The sequence below is a fragment of the Lonchura striata genome, chromosome 6 (genome assembly GCF_046129695.1).
Source record: "Lonchura striata isolate bLonStr1 chromosome 6, bLonStr1.mat, whole genome shotgun sequence".
Lineage (NCBI taxonomy): Eukaryota > Metazoa > Chordata > Aves > Passeriformes > Estrildidae > Lonchura > Lonchura striata.
Window position 1 is genome coordinate 54,640,962 of NC_134608.1, and position 22,075 is coordinate 54,663,036.

The window sequence follows — 22,075 nt, forward strand, 5'->3', positions numbered from 1 at the left end:
TGTTACACACACTGAGTGACAGCCAGCTCCTGGCTCTTCTCCAGTGAATTGTCCACCCCATGGCTTTGTGCTTCAGGGTGTCCCAGCTGGGACCTTTTTTCAGCACTCCATTAAGTTTTGTTACGCTGGAGAGAAATTATTGTGGGAATAGAAGGAGGCACCACTGTCCAGCAGCATGCTTTTATCCTCTCTTTTTATTCAATATTAGTTGCTTCCTACCAAGATCCATCTTCCTGCTTAGCTTTACTCTCTGCTTGCTTCCCTGTGGCAGACTTACCCAGGCCAGACATGTGTGTTATCAAAGGTAATTTGGTAATAATTAGCTACCTAAGTTAACAGCCTTAGTGGGGTCAATTAAGCTTGGGAGGGAGCTGATAAGTGATTCACTTTGGTTACTGTCTTATATCAAATTGCCTCTAAGGTTGATTTTAAAAATCCCAACAAGATAATTTCTACTCTCTGTACAGTACAATGTGGCAGGGCCCGCAACCAAATGTCTGCAGCAGACAAAGGTCCTGGTTTGAGTTTAAAAGCACTGAATTACTGAGTCAGGCTTTTCTCCTGGGCTTTGATTGACACCATGCTGGGACCCTGCAGGTAAACTTTTTCTGATTCTGGATGCAAAGTAAAGACACCCTTTAAAAACATGGCAAAACACAAAGCAAGTTTTAGTGCAAATTGTGTGTGAGTGATGCTTTTATTTTGTACAAGATGCAGAACCAAGTTTTATCAGGTTTGCAGTATAATGTGTCTGAGGACACGCTTTTGATGTGAGATAGATGTCAAAAGGACGACATGAAAGGACATTTGCTGCAGGAATGAAAGAACCTGAATTATGGCAAGACTGCTGCATATGCAGTTTTAGAAAAGCTGCAATTTTTGAAGCTTCAGCATAACAGAGTCAGTAGATAGCCTCTAGTTGTAAAGTGCTATCTCCAGCCTTTCATGGCAATATTTCATGTCTGTAAACACACACGTGATGCATTTTGATGACTGGAATCCAGTTCCTACTGGAATTGGAAGCAAATTTTCACTGCAGTTTTGCTGGTTGTGCTACTTTTTCACTGCCAAGAGAAGATGTCTTGTGATCAAAAGAAACCTCAAACAAAACCTTCTTTCCTGCCATAACCTCTTAATTTTATATCTAGCAGTTGTCTACAGAATTTCCTGAAAAGCAAACAATAGCTATTTAAAACCATGTAAATTATGAAAACAGAAAGAATCAAACACTAGTATTTCCTGCCAAGGCACTGCATTATTATTTTTTTCTCAAGTACAAAGACATTTAGTACAAATAGAGAACTTCAGTTGGTCTCTGCTTTAGGTACTTGATCAAGGAGAGAATTTCCACCACCTTGATTTGGTTCCATCTCTGGATCTTATGAAGACCATTCACTTGTCTTAATGTATTCACATTTATATTTTCATGTGAACTCACTATAGTTTCAGTTTAAGACACATTTGTATGGAAAGATCTCTGGTTGCCATGCTTTGTGGTTTGTAAGTGTACAAATTGAATGAGTATCATTTTGCGTCTTTCCGATTTTGCTCTGACTTCACTTACTCCTACACATTTTACCCATCAAATTCAAGTGAAGCGCATTGATGTTATGCCAAGAAATATTTGTACTTTTTAACTTTTCCTTGCTTTCCTTAGATCTTAAAATATCTTTCCTTCATTTTGCTGTAAGGATTTTACATACTGTTTTTAGTGCATTGAAATGAATTAAATTAAGAAAAATGGTTCCTTGAGCTTGCTGAATCTACTGGTTCAGAAGCAAACATGGGAACAATTCCCTGTCAAGCTGTCTCTTAGTTATCTGGAAATACCTTTTATTTAAATTATTTTTTCCAAGTAATGAAATGTCTTTATCACTTGAAGAATGTGTTTATACTTAAGGTTTGAAATCTGCTCGGTATCAAAAATTCTTTCATTTGAATGCTATGGCTGCTGTCTAGCAAGCTGCCTCTCACTGCTGAATTCCCCCCCTTGTTGGAATTCTACTGCTAATTAGGGGTAATATCAGAGAGAAGTCTTACAATGCAGAGAAAACCTCAGAGCTGCACACAAATGTTGCTGTTATGAACTTGTAGCCAGCCAGGCTGCAGAACTGGAAGTTAAAGAGAGGATTTGTACAGCTTTGCTGTTGCTTTCCTAGTGGTGTTTGCCAGGGAGAGGCATAAGCTGCACTTCAGGGCTGCACAGAGGAGGCTGGGGGCCAGATTCTGATGTCATCCATGCTGAGAAACTGTTTCTCTTTGGAGGGGCTTCTGAAAAAAAGGATGTTTTGCCAGTATTCAAGATAGTAATTTTCATATGGATGGTTTCAGATGGTGTTGAGGTGTCAGTGCATAACACTGATGATGTTAGTGTCCAACCTCCCTCATCACAAAATCCCAGAATGGCTTGGGTTGGGAAGGACCTTAAAGTCACCCAGTTCCACTCCTTGCAATGGGCAGGGACACCTTCCACTATCCCAGCTTGCTCCAAGCTCCATCCAATCTGGCCTTAGACACTGCCAGGGATGGGGCAGCCACAGCTTGGGTGTAAAGTCTTCAATTTCAGGGATTTCCATATTACTTTGTTTTGGTTACTGGTAAATAAAATTGTCTATTCAATTTCCTAGCCTGAGTGCAGAAATGAAATCTTATGCTTGTTACATCCAAAGATATTGCTGATATTAACTGTACTTTGCACACTCCCCAAGACCATTGCAGCATTCTTCCTTTGCACCATTCTTCATACAAGGAGAGGCACAAACCAACAAATAATTTTTCTTGGTCATCAGCTCAGAAATTTTCATTGAGTGTTTAATAATTTCTCATGTCTGAATCTCTTGGATACAGTCCTATATACAAGAGAATCCTAAAGCAAGATATTTTTCAATTTTTTTTTTAAACCTGCACCCTGTAGATGCAGAAGTTTCTATGAGAAAGGTGACCCCAGCTTATACCTTCCACATGCATCAGGAAAGCTACAGTGCCACTAGAGAACAGGATCTGTCAAAGCTGCAAAATGGGGCCAGAAGAAACAATTTCTTGATATTCAGGGCAAAAAGAGGGAGAAAAAGAAAAAGAGAGAATCCAGCAATGGCAAAACTGAATTGCTTCTCTCACACCTGTCGGAAATGTTCTTCTTTTTAAGATCATTGAAATAAGAATTCAGATCTGTGTTCAACAGTCAGGAAATGAAAAACAAAATTGTTATTTTAGAACTCAATGTATTTAGACATTTTAAACTCTTGTGCCTGTGCTTAAACTTCACCAGTCTCTCTTTCAGTGTGATTTTTGGTGCCTTAGTGGTACATGAATACTGGTAGCTCTTGCTACCACTCTTTGGTTCTCTCATATACTTTGCATTTCAGCTCCTGTTTTTATTGCTCAGGTAAGGAGTGAGGCAGGAGCAATTAAAGGGAGATAATATCTTCAGTGTGTCTCTCCTGCAGCATTCCCCACACAGAAGTACAGCTCCCAGAGCTTTGGGGGTGCTGTGCTTAATGTTCACTGCTGCCTTGGACTGCCACCACGTGAAGAGCAGCAGCTCTTCCAGCAGCATCCTGAGACTGCCGCCATCCCAGCATTCCTGCAAAACGGGCAGCTGGGGGACTGGCAGTGCTCTTACAAACAGATTAAGATTTCATTTCTTGCTGTTTCACTGTTGCATTGGTGTTTCAGATACGTATTGCAGAAGAAAAGTAATAGAATCACTCCACTTTGTGAAATGAAAGTATGCTTGCCTGATGTTTGCCAGTGATGTCGTGTTTTCTTTCATAGCAAGTGATGACAATGTATTAATTGTGCCTATTTTACAACCCTTTAGGTGGCTATAATAGCGGGAAATTTTGAGCTTGCTGAATACATCAAGAATCACAGGGAAGCTGATATTGGTAAGCAAAATATTTACAGACTCTGAAAATAAGTTGTGCTTGTTTGTGCCAGGATTTTGCAAAGATGTTAAAATTGATTCTATGTGAGATACAAGCACAGGGTTGGTGACATTTCAGCGAGGTTTGAAAAGTAACTCTTCTAAAAAATTTCAGATGGGGAAAAAGCTGAAATGTTTTCAAAAATATACTGTGAAAAGGCAAATGTGATAAGTGGTAGGTGCTTTCTAAGTCAATTTGTAATAAACTAAATACACATCCACTTCCCTGGAAGAGCCAGATTGGCTATTGCGGATTGTTTTGCCCTCGCCTAAAGCAGCTCCTAAATAGGAATAATTCATCAAAAGATGAAAATGGAGAAAGATGCTTCTCCATAATTAAATGAATATATGGCAGAAGCCAGCTCCATGAAAGCATTCCATCTCACTGAATTTGGAGGGATTAAGGGTCCCTGACAAAAACCTGGAGGCTTTTTCATGATCTTTTTAAGTAGAGAGATTTACCACTAAAATAAAAGCCAGTTTGATATATGTGATGCCTAATAAAGTTTAAAAAATGGGTTAAAATGCTTTAATTCAAGTTAAAGTTCCACAGAAAAATCCTGAAGTTGAACAAAAAAAGGCATTTCTTTTGCAGCGGAAGGCTCTGTGTAGGCACCTGTGCTGATTGAACTCAGCGAGGCAAATCTCTGACTTGAGTATTTCATTTATATGGGAAATTAGGCCAGCTCACATGAAATATAAAACTAAGAATGTGGATTAAGGGCTACTTTTCCTTTCCCTTCCTTGTTGCACATGATCTGCAGTGATATGGTTGAAGGTTCTGTGGTAATATGAGTTCTTGTAGTACTTTCAGCTCTTGAAGTGTGCACTGAGAAAACTGAGGGCAAAATGAACCAAAGTCAACTTCTGCATAAAGTTCAGAGATAGTTGGGAAGATTTTTTTTTTTCCTGGGCTAATAGGATAGTTCCTTTCCATGTAAGAATTCTTCATCCTTCTGTATTTATTAATAATCTGTAATGCATGAATTAAAAATGGACATGTTATTCTTATTAGGTTGAGCATCTTATTGTTGTTTATATTTACATATGGGTAATGCTTTTATTTTTTTGCTGACTTGTAGGATTTGGTGATTTCTAGAAAAATGCTTAGAAAATTCTTTCTATGGGAAGATTCTCCAAATTTTTCTGATGCCTCCATTTTTGCCACTGAAAAATATAAATATTGGTGCTTCCATTATTCACTTGCAATTTTTGCAAGATGGTGGATTGAGCATGACTATTTAAATTAATAGTTTGTCTTAAAGAGTAAACATTACATTTTGTTATTACCTCCCACCTAATTTAATTGAGCTGGACATTTGTCCTTTAAGTTTTATTACTTATGAAAAGTGAAGTTGTTGAAATGTCCATTCTTGGAGTGTCTCCCAGTGGAAAGAAAAAAAGAAGAGTAAATCAAAGAACCAAATCCTGAGCAGAAAACCTGAGAGCTGCTGTGATGATGAATGTGCAGAGTGATGTCAGCATTTCAGCTTCAGCGAGTTGGCTTTTGCTTCTTGTGCTTGTCTGATTACCCAGTGTGTTCCATAATTTTGGATGTATTCTAGCATTTATCACTTGAGTAATGCATCTCCTTAGAGTCAGCAAAGGGGGAAGGAATAGGGAAGAGTTTGGAAGTATCTTCAGGAAGATGAGGACAATTCATGCTATCAATTCTCTTAAGAAACTTTTAAACATTCATCTCTCAGAAAGTGTGTTTTTGGTTAGATTCTGAATTTTGATACTGAACCAGTTCATTAAAACCTGTTATTATTTTAAATTAATTTAATAATCCCAATCTCTTTGCACTTTGTAATTATTTTAGGCTCTACTTTAGAAGTAGGAAATTCTGATTTACAGCAGAGCCACTAAATCTTTGTCCTACAGATCAAATCCCACCAAGATTATTATTCATTCTTTTAATTTAATTGTAAAGCACTTACATAAGATAGATGTGAAAATTAGGCATATATAAAGTAAGCTTCTTTGCAATAATCATAATGTAATAAAAATCATCCAGCTGTTCTGAAAAAAGAAGAAAAATACAAAAAAATATTTATTTTAGAGCCAAAAAAGGTGACAATAATGTCCCATAGAGTAATGTGAACAAGTCTATAAAGAAAAAGCCTTGCAAGGGATTCCTGTGACTTTAGTCCAATAAAACTCCCCTGGCTGATTCTTCCAATAAAGTTCTTACTCCAGACTGGGATGAGGCTGTTCTGTAAGGCTGTATCAAACAGCAAAGATAAAGGAATCCAAGGACAGGAAAAAAAGATCCCTATAAAGAATGAAAAACAAGAGCCAGATTTCATCATATTTATTTTTTTATGAGGGAATCCCTTTTGTTTTCATGGCAGGTGTTTGAAAGGTGAATGGAAATTGCCGTATCATGTAAAAAGTAATCCTATTGGAAAAAAATTACAATAGTATTTTTCATATAGCAAGAAATCCTGTTACCATAAGGTACTTAGAAACTCGTTTTACAAGCAGTATGAAATGCTTAGTGTGGCTTCCCAGATTATTTCAATTCATTATGCCCCCAGATTAGTTTTTTTTTTTTGAGGAATAATAACAGCACCAAAGTAGCTAATTTTAATTATTAGTTATTTTGGAAGTCTTCGGGACCCAGAAGTGTATCCTAGCTCAGTGACTATTCTTGCATCTTCTTTTCAGCTTTGAAGAAGACCATACACATACCCCTGATGTTGCACACCTTTAAAAATACTTAATAATAGTAATAGTGTTCCTTTTAAACTTCTTTTTTCTTTTAACTAGCCATAACACATTTATAATTTATTCAACTTCATGCATTTATTTATTGCAAACTAAGAGAAAGTAATGGATTAAAAGATGTGATGAATAGAAAAGTTAATCCCTGATTGTTTTCATCCAGCCTGCAGCTGTCTGTGAGTAAATGAGCACAGCAGATTTAGGAAGCATTTGCTGTACAGAATTTACTATGGCTTCTATGGAATGGAGATACAAAACCCAATCATATATGTAAGAATTTTGAAGCTTTCATTAGATACAGATATGCAGATATTAAGTATGTTGCAAGCTGATAATCCTTTGACTGGGATAACCTATTTTTAAATCTCTCTTTTGCCTTGGTTCTTTGTGATGGGATGAATTTTCAGATGGACTAAATGACATGGGTTGTTCTTCTTCAAGTGAACAAGGTTTGTTTTCTATTGTGCATCTTGTCCTTCAGCAGCACTGGAGCCAGGAGTGATAGAACTCTTTTGTCTGGTTTTTGTTTGCTTTAGGAAAATGAAGCACATTGAACTGGTGTGTGAGTTTTTGGTAGTTGATTAGCAGACTAACTAATACTTGGATACTGTTGCTAGGCTTCAAGTCAGAGTTCCTGTATTCCTCTATAATTATGCAGAGAGATGTGTGTGTGTGATGGTTTGTCTGTGCCTGCACATGGGTGTTTTTATTTTGATAATTTTGAAAATCTGCTAATACAGTCTGTAGATATATTCTGCATAGAGAAATTGCTTTGAAATTAAGCATTTTTTGAGTATGAGTTAAAATGTGGGTGTTTTTAACTGGCATTGTGACTGTAAACATAAGGAACATGTATTTATTGTAGAATAAGCAGAACAGGTATTTCAGAACATGAGGATGTTAGCTGGTTTGTGGTAGAATTGCTTTTATAACTAATTTTCTTTAATTAGATGAGAGTGATTGAGGTCAGCAATCTTGGTTTTTCAGCTGCAAGTGTTGCTATTAAATGCTGGCTAACCCAAGGAATATTCTGTTTGTTTACTTATTTATTTGGGTTTGGGGAATGGTTCAGTAATTTTGATTTTCATCAATCAAATGTCTGCAGAATACTCTTCAAGCTGGGGGCTATCAGATTGAGACAGATAACAGCAGAAAGAGGAAAAGGCAGCAAAGCAAAAGGAAAATCTACAAAACTGTCGGCAGCGTGCAGTGACTTGTTCTATTTTTATAGCTTGTTATTTAATAGAAGCAAAAGGGACAGAAACATCTATTGTAGCCCTGTGCAGCTGTCCTTTGGGAGTAACATTACCTGTTTCAAATGTAAGTGAGCATTTAATGTGGAAAAGGAATGATATCTGTGTAGTTTGGATGGCAAAACCACTGAGGTGTGAATTTTCCATGTTTTAAATGCATACTGTGTGGTAGAATATCATAATCCTGTATTCCTTTTGCAATTTCTTTCAAATATCTGTGCTAAACGAATAATCATTTCTGTGTTCATAGAAAAACACCCCTTTGCATTAATGATGTTTAGGCTGGGTTACAACCAAACAAATACTGGTTGGTATGAAATAAATCTGTTGCTATTATTTCTCTGTTTTCCTCTGAATGGTTGCAAGAAATAGAATTTCTCACACTCAGTCTTGCTTTCTCACACTCAGTGGCAGCAAACAAATTGGGAAACTGGGGACTGTGTGTTAATGTAATTATATACTGAAATGTAGGGCAGAGCTTGAAAAAGTTACCATGCTTTTCCTTTTCAATTTGATCACAAGTTAGTTATTTCTGTGTGTGCATTGGTGCAAAACCTACAGTAATTTGAAAAGTTTAAACTTAATTTTCAGAAGCTGGTTGCTCTTGGCCTTTGAACTTGGGTGAATTCTGTGCATATAGCAAGGACTGCAGGCTGAGGCATGCAAGTTCTGTGGTATGTGGCCATTTCTGAAGCTTACTTGAAATTCTGAGGCAGGAAGGTGAGGAGAGAGCTGGTGCCATGTGTAAGTTCTGCTTTATGTACAGCTGATTGCAGAATAATCTGGCCTGCTTTTGGAAACCAGCCTGCAGCATGTCCTTGCCACCTGCCAGGTAGGCAACGACTGCCACAGCTACTTCTCCTAGGCTTTATTTTACAGACTGAACCAGAAGAGCACTTGAGCCAAAAATAACCCACTGGAGGGATCCCAGGCTGCTTCCAGTGCCCTTGAGCTAGTTTTGGTCTCAGGCAGAATTCTGGGCTGAGCAGTGGATGCAGGTCATGCTGCCACATCCCCATGAGATGCCTGGGAGGGTGGCAGGGGAAAGGAAGGGGGGGAATGCTCCATGTTTGAGCCTTGCCCCAATCTTTACACCAAGATCCAAATGGCTAGAAGCATTTCTAGGGCCTGTAGCTCCTGCCTCCCAAAAATCTGGCTTCCAGCCAGCTGCCAGTCCACTGGCTGCTCCTCAGCAGAAATGTCTCTCACCTCCTCTGCACCTTCCAGGCTGGGATCATTGTATCCAGCAGTTGGGATGTGCTGCTTTCAGTAGCATTCCTGTCATCAGAGCTGTTTCCTTAGAGTGGGGTCAGAAACCTTTCCCAAGCCCTTTAAGGGCTTTGGCTGCTCTAAGACACAATCCTTTCACTAGTAGTGGCTATTTTGCCTTCGGTGGTTTTTTAAAAATAGTTTTCACTGTCTTGACCCCACTGAGGGACTGTACAGGGAAACAAAATCAGAGGTCATGTACAGAACTAGTGCATGTCATGGAATTCAAAGAAGAAATAAAGCCATAAAACACAAGTAGAAAAAGTGATTTGAGCATGCCAGGGACAATGGCTTAGACAGGGACAAAAATGGAAGGTATTTTTGTATAGCAAATAGGTTATCAAATGAATAAGGTTAATTTCTTGCTTTACAAAAACTAATTTAGGGGGCTGTACTGTCCTCAAAATTCTGGTGGAGTCCATAGAAGGGTAATGCCATTGAGTTCACTATGCAGGCCAATGGTCAAGCTGGGAGCAGACAGCAGTGCAAGTACCCCAAACCTGTTCAAATGCTGCAATTCAGAACTAATATTTCAGCCAAACTGGAACTTCCAATTGTGATTTTCAGTTACTTACTGTGAGTAACTCCCAGTGCTGTTCAGCCTGGTAGCTGGGTCCTTCTGACCCCAGTAGCTCCCCTTGGAGGCACTGGAAATGGTCAGCAGATGACCCATCCTCAGGAATCTTTCTGATTCAGCCTGGTTCCTGATCCTACACCAGGCTGTCTTTGGGACACAAGGGAAGCTAGAATTTGTTAAGGAGTTGCATTTGGCTGAGGGGATGTCAAAAGAAAAGAGTACTTTTGAGTTTATCTCTGACCTGAAGTTTGGTTCAATCACCTCTGTTTTGGTTTTATAGGTCGTAGATGACAAAACAGGAAGAGGTTTGTGTGATCATGCTGTCTTATCTTCTCATGGTGCAATTACAGCTTTTATATTAACTAACTCCTGTTTGAACAGGATTAGAACCAGGAAAAAAAAATTGCCTTGTTGAAGACCTGCAATACTGTAAATGGGATTTGGAAGACTGTGTCCTGGTCTTGTGATCTGATGGGGCTGGATCCTTTTGTTCTGGGGTTGATCACGCCTTCTTTGAACAGACATATGCTGTTTCTGAAATCACTCTGACTGCTGCAGCTGGACCCTGAGTGTGGCTGAGGCTCCTCAACTGTGCTGTGTCAGCCACACTTTTTTTTCCTGAGCAACTCAGAGCGGAAATATTGGAGAGGAAAAACTCTGAGGTTTAAATGAAATACAGGAAACGTTTTTATGGTGGGGTTAATTTCTACTGCAGTTTGATCAGCATTATCTGAGGCATCCTCTGCCAACTTTTCTCAGGCTCCACCAAAATCAGTATCGCTAAATTTGCTGTAATTGTGCCTTTTTTAAGGGGCTGTGCCCATTGGAAGTATGTGATCTGTGCATTTCAATAATGATATTATATTTATATCTAGATAGATATCTAGGTGTCAGTGTAACAAAACAGGAGGGTTTAGATGGCCACACCAATATTAGGATATTAGGAAACCAGCGGTTGCTGAGATAAGGGATGTGTCAATGCAGCTCTGAGATATCAAGCTGCCCAGTAAAGGATGCTACAGAAGGAAAACTGTTTGAAAAGCCTCCCAGAGAGTTTTAGTATTCCTCAAAAGTTAATTTTTTTTCTTTAAATCATTTTTTGCACATGAGCCTCAAGAGCTCTCTAAGATGGTGTCAAATGCCACGCAGGATTTCTAACAGCAGTGCCAGGTCAAAAATAGAGGTAGGACAAGTGGGGATACAGATGTGTGGAGGCTCTCAGGGCTCTCTATTCCTTCCATTTACAATGGTGAGAACACAGGAAAAAGAGATGAAAGCACATGAAATAAATGCTAGATTTAAAAAAAAAAAAAAAAAAAAAGGGAAAATAGAGATTGTTAAAAATAGTCAGGAATGATTCCTAAAGAAAATTCCTATGCTTCCTAAAGTAAATGCGGAGATGAATTAAAAAAACCTAGCAAACAGACTAACCAAATATCCCAAAACCCACCCCAAAAGAATAAAGGGAAGAGAAGGGAAAATAAAGCCCCATGAAACTCTGAGTGTAATGTAGGTCCTTACGCTGAGGACTTAATCACAAATTTCTTTATGCACCCAATAATTTATTTTCTGTAATTAGGCTAAAAGTAGACCACAAAGTTAAGACTGATGGCACAGGATTGGGTTTGTAACTTTGTGAGTATGTGGATTTTTATGTGCCATCATTGCTTTATGGAAAATGATTAGGTTCAGTATAACTTCCCATTTGGGGAAGGGAGGAACATCCATGGAAAAATTGGATCTGGATGAGGAAAGTCTTCCAAATATAGATGTAATTTTATTAATTTTCCAATGGTATGAAACAAATATTTCTATTTTAAAACAATCCCTTCCTATAAAACTAAATATTTGTATGATTTCAAGGCTACTATCTCACTTTTAGATTGGTTCAAATAAACTTGAAAAGGGTTAAGTTGGACTATTCAGTTGCTAATATTGGACTATATAAATACTGATCTCTGTTTGCATTTATTTACATTGACGCCCTTACTTGCAATTCCTCTTTCTATTATGCTGAATTTATATTGACATAATTTTTAACAGCTCAGCAATACCATTTTTCAGTAGAATTCCATTATTTATAGAAACTAAGTTGATGTTATGTTTTTCTGTTCAATATACAATGGTTTGACAATTTAAGAAGTGAAGCTTTACTGAAGAAATTTGTTTTAATGTCTTATAAATACTCTAATTTTAATAACAAGGTACTACTGTCATAACTTTGTGAAAATTGATCTGGTAATATTCAACCTCTTTAAAAGGAAAAAGTATCATCCCAGAAGCCTGTTTGTTGTCAAATTATAAATGAAGCTTGATAAAGGGACAGGCTTTGGAGCACAGGGCTTTGTAATGAGTGTAACATTTCACACTGTATTTCACACTGCTCACAATATTTCACACTGGTGCTGTCACTCCATTTATATCTCAATCTCCTGGGCTGGCTCTGAAGACTCAGCTAAGTCTTTCCTGTGGAGTTCAGGGTAAGATGCAGCTTTTGCTGTCAAGGTCTTGTCACACTTTGGAAGACATTTTCAGAGTAAACACTTTGAGTATTTAAATCAGGTCTGCTTAGGATCTTGGAAAGAGATTCCAGGGAATCCAAACCTAATGATGTTACTTGAACCTTTTATGCCATTCCCTATCTCTTTTAATGAGCTGGTGTTTGGGGGTTTTTATTTCTCCCATTTTATTTCATCTCTGGATGCCCTGCATGGCATGGGAGACCTCATGGTGTCCAACAAGGTTTTTCCCTTAGCAAATCTCCATTCTGCTTTGATTTGTTTTTTACTTTTTCATTCCATGCATCTTGATGATTTCAGATATTGAAGCCAAAAGCCCATTTTCTCTTCCAGGTTCTAGGTGATGTTGCTGAAGTAATTGTTCAGAATTGTTCATAAAAGACAGAATTATGATGCCACCTTGATTCAGAAAAAGTTGCAAAGTAAATATCCAGCCAAGTGGCTCTAATTGGGTGAGATCCCTGCCGAATGAAAACAACAAAAGATTTATTGAATTGAAGATTTACAACATTAAGACTGTATTATCTGTGTATACGTAGAGGTATCTCTGCTTTCTGTTACATACTTCTGCTGACTCCAGAAGTCCAGATTTTGTTCCTCCTCCTATGTATTCTCTTACCAAAAGCCCCATTACTTGATAAACTTCCATTCTCTCTGCATAATCTTTTCTATTATACCATTTTCATCTTGGGAAACAGCCTCTTACATCTCTTTGGAACATCTGAGGCAGCAAAATTTAACATAAACTCTGTGATGTGTTTTCAGTTTTAAATGTGTCTCATCAAATCTGTAATTCAACACCGACCAGTTATTTATCCTGAAGAATTTATTTGTTGCTCCTGAAGAAAACCTCACAAGTGCAGGCTTGTTCGTTTGTCCTTTGAGCCCCTTTCCTTTCTTTTGGCTTCCTTTTCAGCCATAAGCACTCCTGGGATTGCAGGCACCAGGGTGTATTTGTAATTTGCCCTCAGGGATTATGACAGACTAAAATTGATGTTTTCATGTGTGCTGCTTGTCCTTTTCCTGCATTTCCCACCTATGGGAAGCCCAATCCTTCTACTTGTCCAGATGTCTGGGGTCACACCTGGCAAGAAACCAAAAGACAGATTTTTGTGTTACTTGAGATTTATCCTTCTTGTGAGGGCTAAGCTTTTTATTTTGGGTCAAAGGCTGGTTTATCTTGCCAGCTTCATTACCACTCTTGAGAATGCCAGGTGCTAAAGAGCTCTATTTTTGCTGTGCAAATCAAGTGGGTCTGGTTTCTTGTGGCCTATTTTTATATAATTCTTCATTCCATGGCTTGGAAAAGCTGTGAAGGGAATGAAGAGATTGTAAATAGCTAGAGAAAACTGCTATGATATTATTACAGGGAAATAAAGGGGAAGATCTGTCTGTGAGATTGCATTTCTTAGAGGGCATGAAATTAAAATTAAAGGCAGGAAATGATGCATATAAAAACAAATAAAATAACAAGTGGAATGGTATACTTTGTTAGCTATATTTCAGCAGTCAATTGACTATTTCCAGATAATTCCATAATAAATGCCTTTGAATAAAGGATTCTCAAGTACTGGTGACTCAGAAAGGTCCCCCCTTATCCACAAGTGTTACAGGGCAATTTTACTTAGCATTCAGTATTAAGCTAACTTTTATTATTATAATATATATATATATATAATATATATATAAATTAAGAATAAATTAAGAGCCTGATGCCTCTTTCTCCCTGATCTACTCAAAGGCGTTGTGCTTAAACCCTGACAGGGGATCCCTTGTCTTACAGATAAGCAGGATGTAGGGATCTTGGAGGGAGGAAAGGAGATGCTCTGGACCTTTGTGACCCACATAGGCACTCTGGCACTAACCTGGCTGCAGGGGCAAGCACTGCAGTCCTGCTCCATGGCACAGTTGATTTTCCTGGGGTGGAAACGCAAAAAATGAGCAAAGAACCACTTGCAATGACCTGCAGTGTAGCAAAAAGGCAAGAAAAAGTTCCTTGATCTGGGACCAAGAAAAGCTTTGAGGGCAATACCAGAAGTTTTTTACACATGCTCAGAGGCAGCACCTAGGAGGCCATGGCCTGGAAGCCCTGAACTTAGTTTTGGACTGTGTTTAATTTTTAATTTTGAAAACTTCACAGCAGGGAGGCAGTTGGTGTAGCCTGACAGCATCAGTGTGACTTGAGGAGTGCTTGGAATGAGGTCACTGGTCTGCTCCAGCAACCCACGATCAGTCTGTGATCAGCTGTAGCATCCAGAGCCTTTTATTCAGCACCTCACACTCAAATCCAGGATTGGATTTGTCTAACTACTAATTTCATCCCAAATAAAGATATTATCATTTTTTCAGCTGGTTGCACCTTGCCTGTTTTGGATCACTTTGCCATTTAGTTGTTTTCTTTCCTGTTTCTTTCTTTTCTTGTCACCTTCCCTCATTTTTCTTTCACTTCTCAGTGCCAGCTCTGTTCTGTATTGTTACTCTGTGCTCTACCAGTTCTTTGCTGTGTTATCCAGCTTCTGTTCCCCTGTGAGATGCAACCCTTTCTTGCATCTGAGGAAGCTGCAATGATTTCTGCAAGTGTTTATTTTTGCTTCCCTCAAGCAATTCTGTACAAAATGCTAAGATAATTGGTATAAGGAAAATAATTCCCCCATCCTAAACGAAAGCAAGGCTGAATTCCAGCCCTGTGCAGGGCAATCTTTGCCACCTTTTCAGAGCTTGACTGATCCAAAGCTAAAACTCTTTTTCTTTTGCAAACACTTCTTTGCATGGATCCAGGAACTTCCACATTTTGGAAGATCTGTGACATTTAGATTGGAGTTTAGGAATTAAAAGTAATTAAAAGTGATCCCAAGAGCCTGGTGACTTTATTCCTTTTACTCTGTGATTAGGACAGAGCATTTTTGATCTTTTGATCCATTAGCATAGCAATATCTATTCAGACATCTCCATCAGCAACAGAGGAACATTCTTGCATATGAAGTTAACCAAGAGAGACCAAAAAAAAAAAAAAAAGGAACTAATCTTATATTGTCTATGTCAACTAAAAGAAAGCAAATTTCATTAGCTAGATTGCTAATATAGGACACTTTAGGTTTTTAAGGCAGAACCGTGCTTTTCTTTTTGTCACCTTTTTGTTGGGGGGGAGGTAGGAGGAGGGGCTGCTTTGTCTGGGCATAGTGGGAGGACAGAAATTTTCTCATGATGATGGGATGGAGAAGATTTTCCCTTTCATCATCTTTCATGACAAAAACTGAAGCTTGAAGCCACTCTACCTCCAAAGCTGGTGGAGCTTTCTCTCTATGTGCCTGCATTGAAGGGTTTTTTGTGGCGTTTTTCTTTTAAGTAAGAGAAGATCTAGTTGAGTTGAAATCCCTGTGGACTAACACCACTTCTCATCCTTCTGTGGAGTCCAGGCTGTTATCTTAGAAAGTACATTTCAAAGTTATGTACTGGCAGAAATTTTATGCAGTTAAACATAATTTTTGGCGTGTCCAGAGATCTGTAGGGAATAGTGCTTCAGAAGAAATTTTTGGTCACATTGTAGACTTAACAGAATTTGGGATTTGTTTGTTGTTTTACTTTTATTACTTTTATTTTATTATTTCTGAAAAAAAAAAAAAACAAACCCAAAAAAAAACAACTGTTGGATTATCCAAATACAGTTTGTGGTTTTGTCCACCCATGGCTGTGTCCAAATCACCAGTTGTAGTTTGTTCTGTGCCGGCTGGGGAGGGAAAAAGTTCAAATGACAAGGGGAGATTTTCTGGTGTCTAAACTCTGTTATGCAAGTGACAAATCAAGTTCTGCATTAAATAAGTGTAAATCTGGATAAAAGCCACTGAAATTATTGCGGATTTAGGCTAGGCCTTATCTTAGGGTGTGTTTGGGTTTCCTCTTGGAGAAGAAAAAACACAAAATCTTCTTTTTTTTTTTTTTCCTGGCAGCTGCTAGACTATGTCCTATGCCATCTGAAAGATAACTGCAGATTTAAAGAATCTGCTGCTTTTATGGACTCTGTTCAAGTGAAAAAAAAATTGAGTAAACTGAGTGTAAGGAGTTGTTTAAAACCCATTTACTTATATATAGTATTTGGTAACAGCATGTTCTTGACCCAGGAAGATAAACTCTAATGGACTTCTGATATTCAAATGTTGCTGCTTATCTGGAGCTGCATGTAAATTGAAATGTAAAATTTGGGGATTATTTCTGCCATAGCTGCTTTCTGAAGGAGCAAGTTGCAATGACATAAGCTTTGTATCCAGTTTGCCTGTGTTACACCAGCATATGGCTCAGACACTTTGCTCCCATCCCCAACAAAATGGGCTCCAATTTTAGAATGTCTTTTACTGCATCTCTGCTTTTTTTTTTTTTTTATTACTTCAAGGTTTTAAAAATTCTTTTTTATTTGCATCATTTAAATAATCATGCTCAAGTCCATTAAGCTTTGCAGGAACTAGAAAGAAATGGGAAAACAATGAGTCATTGAAATACATAATGGGGAGAATTAAATTTGCCATTCTGGTTGAATTCCTCCCAGGCAATAAGGGAAGGTCAGGCCATCACATCATGGTAAAGAAATCTCAGAATTCTAGAAAGATTTTTTTTGTTTGTTTGGTTGTATTTTTTTTTTTTTTTTTGGAGGGGTGTTGTTTTTTTTTTGTCAATGCTCCTTAAACTTGACTTTGAGAACTCAAGGTCACCTCTGCTGGATTTCCTTTTCCAATAGCTTTGGTATGGTGTTAAATAATGTTTCAGGGTTACTAATTCCTGATATGGCAAAATGGGAATGGGTGGCTTTTAAAGTTATCAAATCCAGATCAGTCTTTTCTCATTAGATAAAGAATATTTTCTGCAAAGCTGAATACCTTTTAATCACATAAAACTGAAAACACAGAGTCAAGATTTACATGTATATAAAATAAAGCCATTAGGGCTACCTTTTTGTGTTCTTTTGTTTTCCCTGCAGACATGTTGAAAAAAAATCAGTGTAACTACAACTGATACACATGAAGCTTGAAATCAAAGTTCAGATCTCTGTCAAACTGATACTCAAATTTTTCTCTTTTACTGCATAAAATTTGGGATAAGATCTTTTTAGTTGAAATGAGAAGAGAGTTCTGAAGTATTTGCAAAATACTTGGGTACATATTTAATTTCCTTTATTTCTGGGATACCACTGCTTTGTATCTTGGGTCAGCAATTGAAGCAGAGGAGATTAATTATTCAACCTAAATGAAGAATCAGTTTAATTTTAAGGATGTGTTTACAATGTGCCAGTGACATAATAAATAGCTTATTGCACATGACTTTTTAGTCTTTCAGTTGATGTGAAATTTAGGGGTAATTTTTGGGAAGGAAATACCTCCAGTCTGTGGAATATTTATTATACCTCTGTAGTGAAAGCCTTACCTCTGAAGGACCAAATTAGAGATAACATTCCATGGGGATGTGCTTGGGCTTCCTGGGGAAAACTGGAGATCTCTGTGGAAATCTTCCAAAAGGCCCCATGGTAGTTTTGGTCTGCATGATATGAACCTTAAAAATGTCTTGGTTACTTTCCATAAAGAAGGGCCGAGTCCTGTTCTCTGTGTCCTGGGCTCTTGTTTCACTTGGCTGAGTGGTGTCTGTTGCTGCAGAATCACTACAACACAGGGCATTTAACTCAAAATCCATGAAGGGAAATACAATGGAACTGACTAAATTCTTGCTGGAGCATTTTTTAATGTAGGAACACATTTTTTATCATCATACCTGGAATGTCTGAAATTTAGAAATTTTTTTCCTTCAGGCTTTCTGATAGTCAAATATATTTCTGAAAGGACTGAAAAAATATATAACCCTGATGGATTTCTTTGTCACCTGGAGTGAGGCCTATTTGATTTTTTTATTCATTATTTTACACTTTATAGTTTTATGGTTATGACAGGGATGTTTTCTGCTTTCTGTCATTTTGCAATTCTATGAAATCAAGTCTAGAGTAGCCAATTCCATCCAATTCCATTGAATTGAAAACTTCTTTGCTGTGGAAGATCTGTGCGGAGAAATGAAACACAAACAAAACTGTAATGGTTTTCCTTAAAACCAGAGGAGTTAAAACTATTTAATTCTGATGAACAAAACATTAATGCATGGAGTTTGCAACCCACCTGAGTGTTTACAACCACTTTGATGATAACAAATTCAGGCACAAGGAAATACTTCATAATATAAGATTTATGTAGATTTCATGGAGAATTTATTCAGAGTAATTTGTATAAACTTGCAAGAATTATGCATCCTGTTCACATTAACCTGTAAATAATGGTGGATAACTTCAAAACAGCTGAGTGAGATGGAGGAAAAAAATAATTTATTCTTTCTGAGTTTCATGTATATTCCTAGAGAGAATAGAATAATTGCTGCAAATCGTGGCCTAAGATATTTCCCATTAAATCTCAGTACTAAAAATGAAGGTGGTGACAGCAATAACTTCTTCCCTAGCTGGAGGTTTTGTCTTATGTAACTTTATTTAACATGCCATGGAATGAAAAGTATTGTAGCCACTGCTAGAATTATAATGGAGGAGGAGGAATAATAGTAATAATAGTAATAATAATAATAATAATAATAATAATAATAATAATAATCCTTCAGACTTACTCAGGTGTGTGCCCATGGGCACACCTTCATTGACAAGGAGTGAGAATCTACTTGAATAAAAACTGAGCAAGCTCCTTTGCCAAGCATGGCCACAGGTCAGTGCTTGTGCCACCAGGACAGAAAGGCCAATTCCCAGGCACAGCCACAGGGATTGGGGTTGTAATGATTTGGCTGCTCCCACGGGAGGCTCCAGTCTTGTGGAGGAGTGTCGGGAGTTGTGAATGATCCTCGTTCTCAGCTGCTTTCCCTTGATTTGCATTTGCTTCTGAGCTGCTTAACCACGGTTAGATTATTTCAATTTTCCTGGTGAATAATGCATGAGGGTGTATAAGTGGATGTTCCTTGGCTGAGTGGGCTGCAGATTAAAAGTGTCATCTCCTTTGCAGCATTAATGTGCATTTCTTTCTCAGGTTAAAACTGGAGAGAATCTAGATATGCGTTTTTTGGAGAACTCCTACAAGTGCCAAAATATTGGCAACATTTACTTTTTCTCTTCTTTTTCACTTGACTACCTGTTATTTGAATGAAAAAGCCAGTTGCCAATTCTCCAGTACAAGCTTATTTTCCTTGAGACTCCCCCTCAAGATTTCAGTGCTCCATTGTTGTACCTGCTGCTTGAGCTTCCTGGAAACTATCAGGAACAGGGTTTTTAAAAATTTGTTTCTCTGTCCCTCCTGTCAGCTCAGAGCACTGATTCCTTTTCACTTCTCCTTCTTGCTCTTTAATATGTCCCAGAGGGATAATTTGGAGTATCCTTTCCTGCTCTAGCAGCCCTGGGGCACAGACAGAAGCAATTCTTGTGTCTAACATGTGAAATATTTTATGGAGGTAGAGGTAAACACATTAAATGCTGTAATAATTGAAATAAGACTTCAACCCACCATGAGTCTCTTATTAGAAAAACCTCTTCAAATTTTTCCTTTAGTAATTTATTAAGGGGCATTTAAGTATCTTACCATGCACTTGCTTCAGTCCTGAATTATGCATATATTTTCTTATTTTTCAACTTATTGGAGAAATACCCTTTGATGCTCCAGATAGCTAGAAAATTAAAGCACAATAGTTGTCCTTATTTGCTTATGGTTAGTCTGAATTTATAGGGCATTTATTCAAGATCATAATTGGATCCCTAAAATATCAAAACTCTGAAACTTATGGGCCATTCTAAACAGAATATTTAATTGGAACAGTGAAATGTGAAACCTTCCAGGGCTGCTTTAAGCCTAATAAATACATTAGATAATGGTGTTCAATATGAGAGCCCTGTGGAGTGTGGTTAAAAAGAGCTTTCTAAAATATGGAATCATGCCACTGAACAAAACAGTCTTCTAAAGCAGAACTCTTCCAAACTCCCCAACTGTAACAATATTCCTTGGAATTACAGACATCCAGACATGAAGTGTAGCAAGGTATGTTGTAAAATAGTGTTTTCAAACTCATCTTAGACTGATGTTTTATAAGATAAAAGATTGAAGGAGTGTGAAACTGTAAGGGCTGCATTGTAAACAAGGCACTGAGTAGTGCAGCTGCTTAAAAAGCAGATACAGATTAATAGCTACAATAACAGAATGCAATAAATATTTAAAACCAGTCCAAGAAGTGTTTTGTGAACTTTTTATGGTATTCGATGCTGAAAATTTCAGAGAGAATACTTGGGCTGGTTTCAGGTTGTAAAATACAAATTCTCAAAACCCAACCAAAGAATAAACAGTGAAGAAAGAGAGGGAAATCACGTTGAGGTTGTGATTTCAGTTTGAAATAATTCCAGCACATGCTTTGCGGGCTCTTTTTGTGTCGGTGCCGCTGCACTTCCAGGGCAGGGGGTGGTGGTGGTGTCTTGTCCCCCACTGCAGATGTTGGTCCCTGACCTGCACATTTATTGCTCTAAGCAGTGTTTCTTGGCTCCAGGTATATCACTAAGATATTCCAGGCTTCCAAGTCCTGTGCCACCTTTGTGTGCCAGCCTTAATCCCATTTAATACTCTTCCCAACCTTCCAGTCCCTCATTATCATTTCCTCATTTCATGCTCAGAATGACAGGGGCAGCAGAGCAGGAGAAACTAAGAGGAAGTGAAGTTTCTTCCTCATGTCCTCTAAATGTTTGTTCTGTCCACTTTTCCATTTACAAATCATGCCATCAGAAGAGCTTTGCTTTTATGGATTTCTGCTTTCAAATTCTCCCCTTAACATGGAATTCTGACACCTAACTTCTTTTTGATGTTGCCTTCGTTCCTTTGCCCTTCTTAAAGGATCCAGCTTCCTATATCCAAGTAGAAGTCCCTGGAATCCATTGCTGTCAGGTAAGGGTTAAACCATGGTAATTTCTCTGTTTGGGTGCAGTAGTAGAAAGGTCTGATTTTGGTGCTCTTGTTCCTGGTAAAGGTAAAGCAAAGAAACCTGGAAAACTTCAGGAGCACATCTTTCCCAAAAGGAAAGACTTCACAGACCCATAATCTGTTGACTTGAGCTAAACTTGGTGGTAAGTAAATAGAATTTCCAGGCAGAAATTCCTCCCTATAAGGGTACTGAGGCACTGGCACAGGCTGCCCAGAGAATCTGTGGTTGCCCCATCCCTGGAAGTGTCCAAGGCCAGGTTGGAGGAGGTTTGGAGAAACCTGGTCTTGTAGAAAGTGTCTCTGCCCATGGAGGATGAAACAAAATGCTCATGAAGATTCCTTCCAACCAAGCCATTCTATGATGCTATTAAAAATGTTGTGCTCAGAATGACTCCAAACTCCATATTTGGCCTTGAGAACCTTGACAAGATGGATGGAATAAAGTGGGGTTAGTATATTCATTATGATTAATAGAATAATCTTCCTAAAATGTTTTATATTGCACCGATATATATGAAATAATTTATCTCATGAACTCATTAAATGCTGCATGACCCCAGTCTCTGTGCCAAAGGGGATTTGACTTCTTAAGATGTCTGAGAGTAAACACTCTCTTATTTTAAAAGTGGTGCTACTGCGAGGAGTACTGGATATTTAGATTGTCAAGGAAAAATAATGCAGTTGAGCACCTTGTCTCCCAGTTTTCTTGCAGATGACACTTCAGCAAGGATTCTGTGTGCAGGTAGGCTGCTCCATGTGGTCCTACCTTCTTTTTTATCTGGGAAAAGTAAATGTGAAGCAGAAAAAGGACAGCTGCAGTTAAAAAA

At 38.1% G+C, this 22,075-nt stretch overlaps 1 protein-coding gene across 1 annotated transcript in view; it reads left to right on the top strand.

Moving 5' to 3' along the window:
- Positions 1–22,075, top strand: part of SHANK2 (SH3 and multiple ankyrin repeat domains 2) — a 270,317-nt gene that overhangs the window by 51,335 nt on the left and 196,907 nt on the right. The window contains exons 11-12 of the mRNA XM_077784360.1: positions 3,821–3,887; positions 21,162–21,212. Of these exons, the coding sequence (XP_077640486.1) occupies positions 3,821–3,887; positions 21,162–21,212 (118 nt within the window). The remainder of the gene's footprint in view (positions 1–3,820; positions 3,888–21,161; positions 21,213–22,075) is intronic.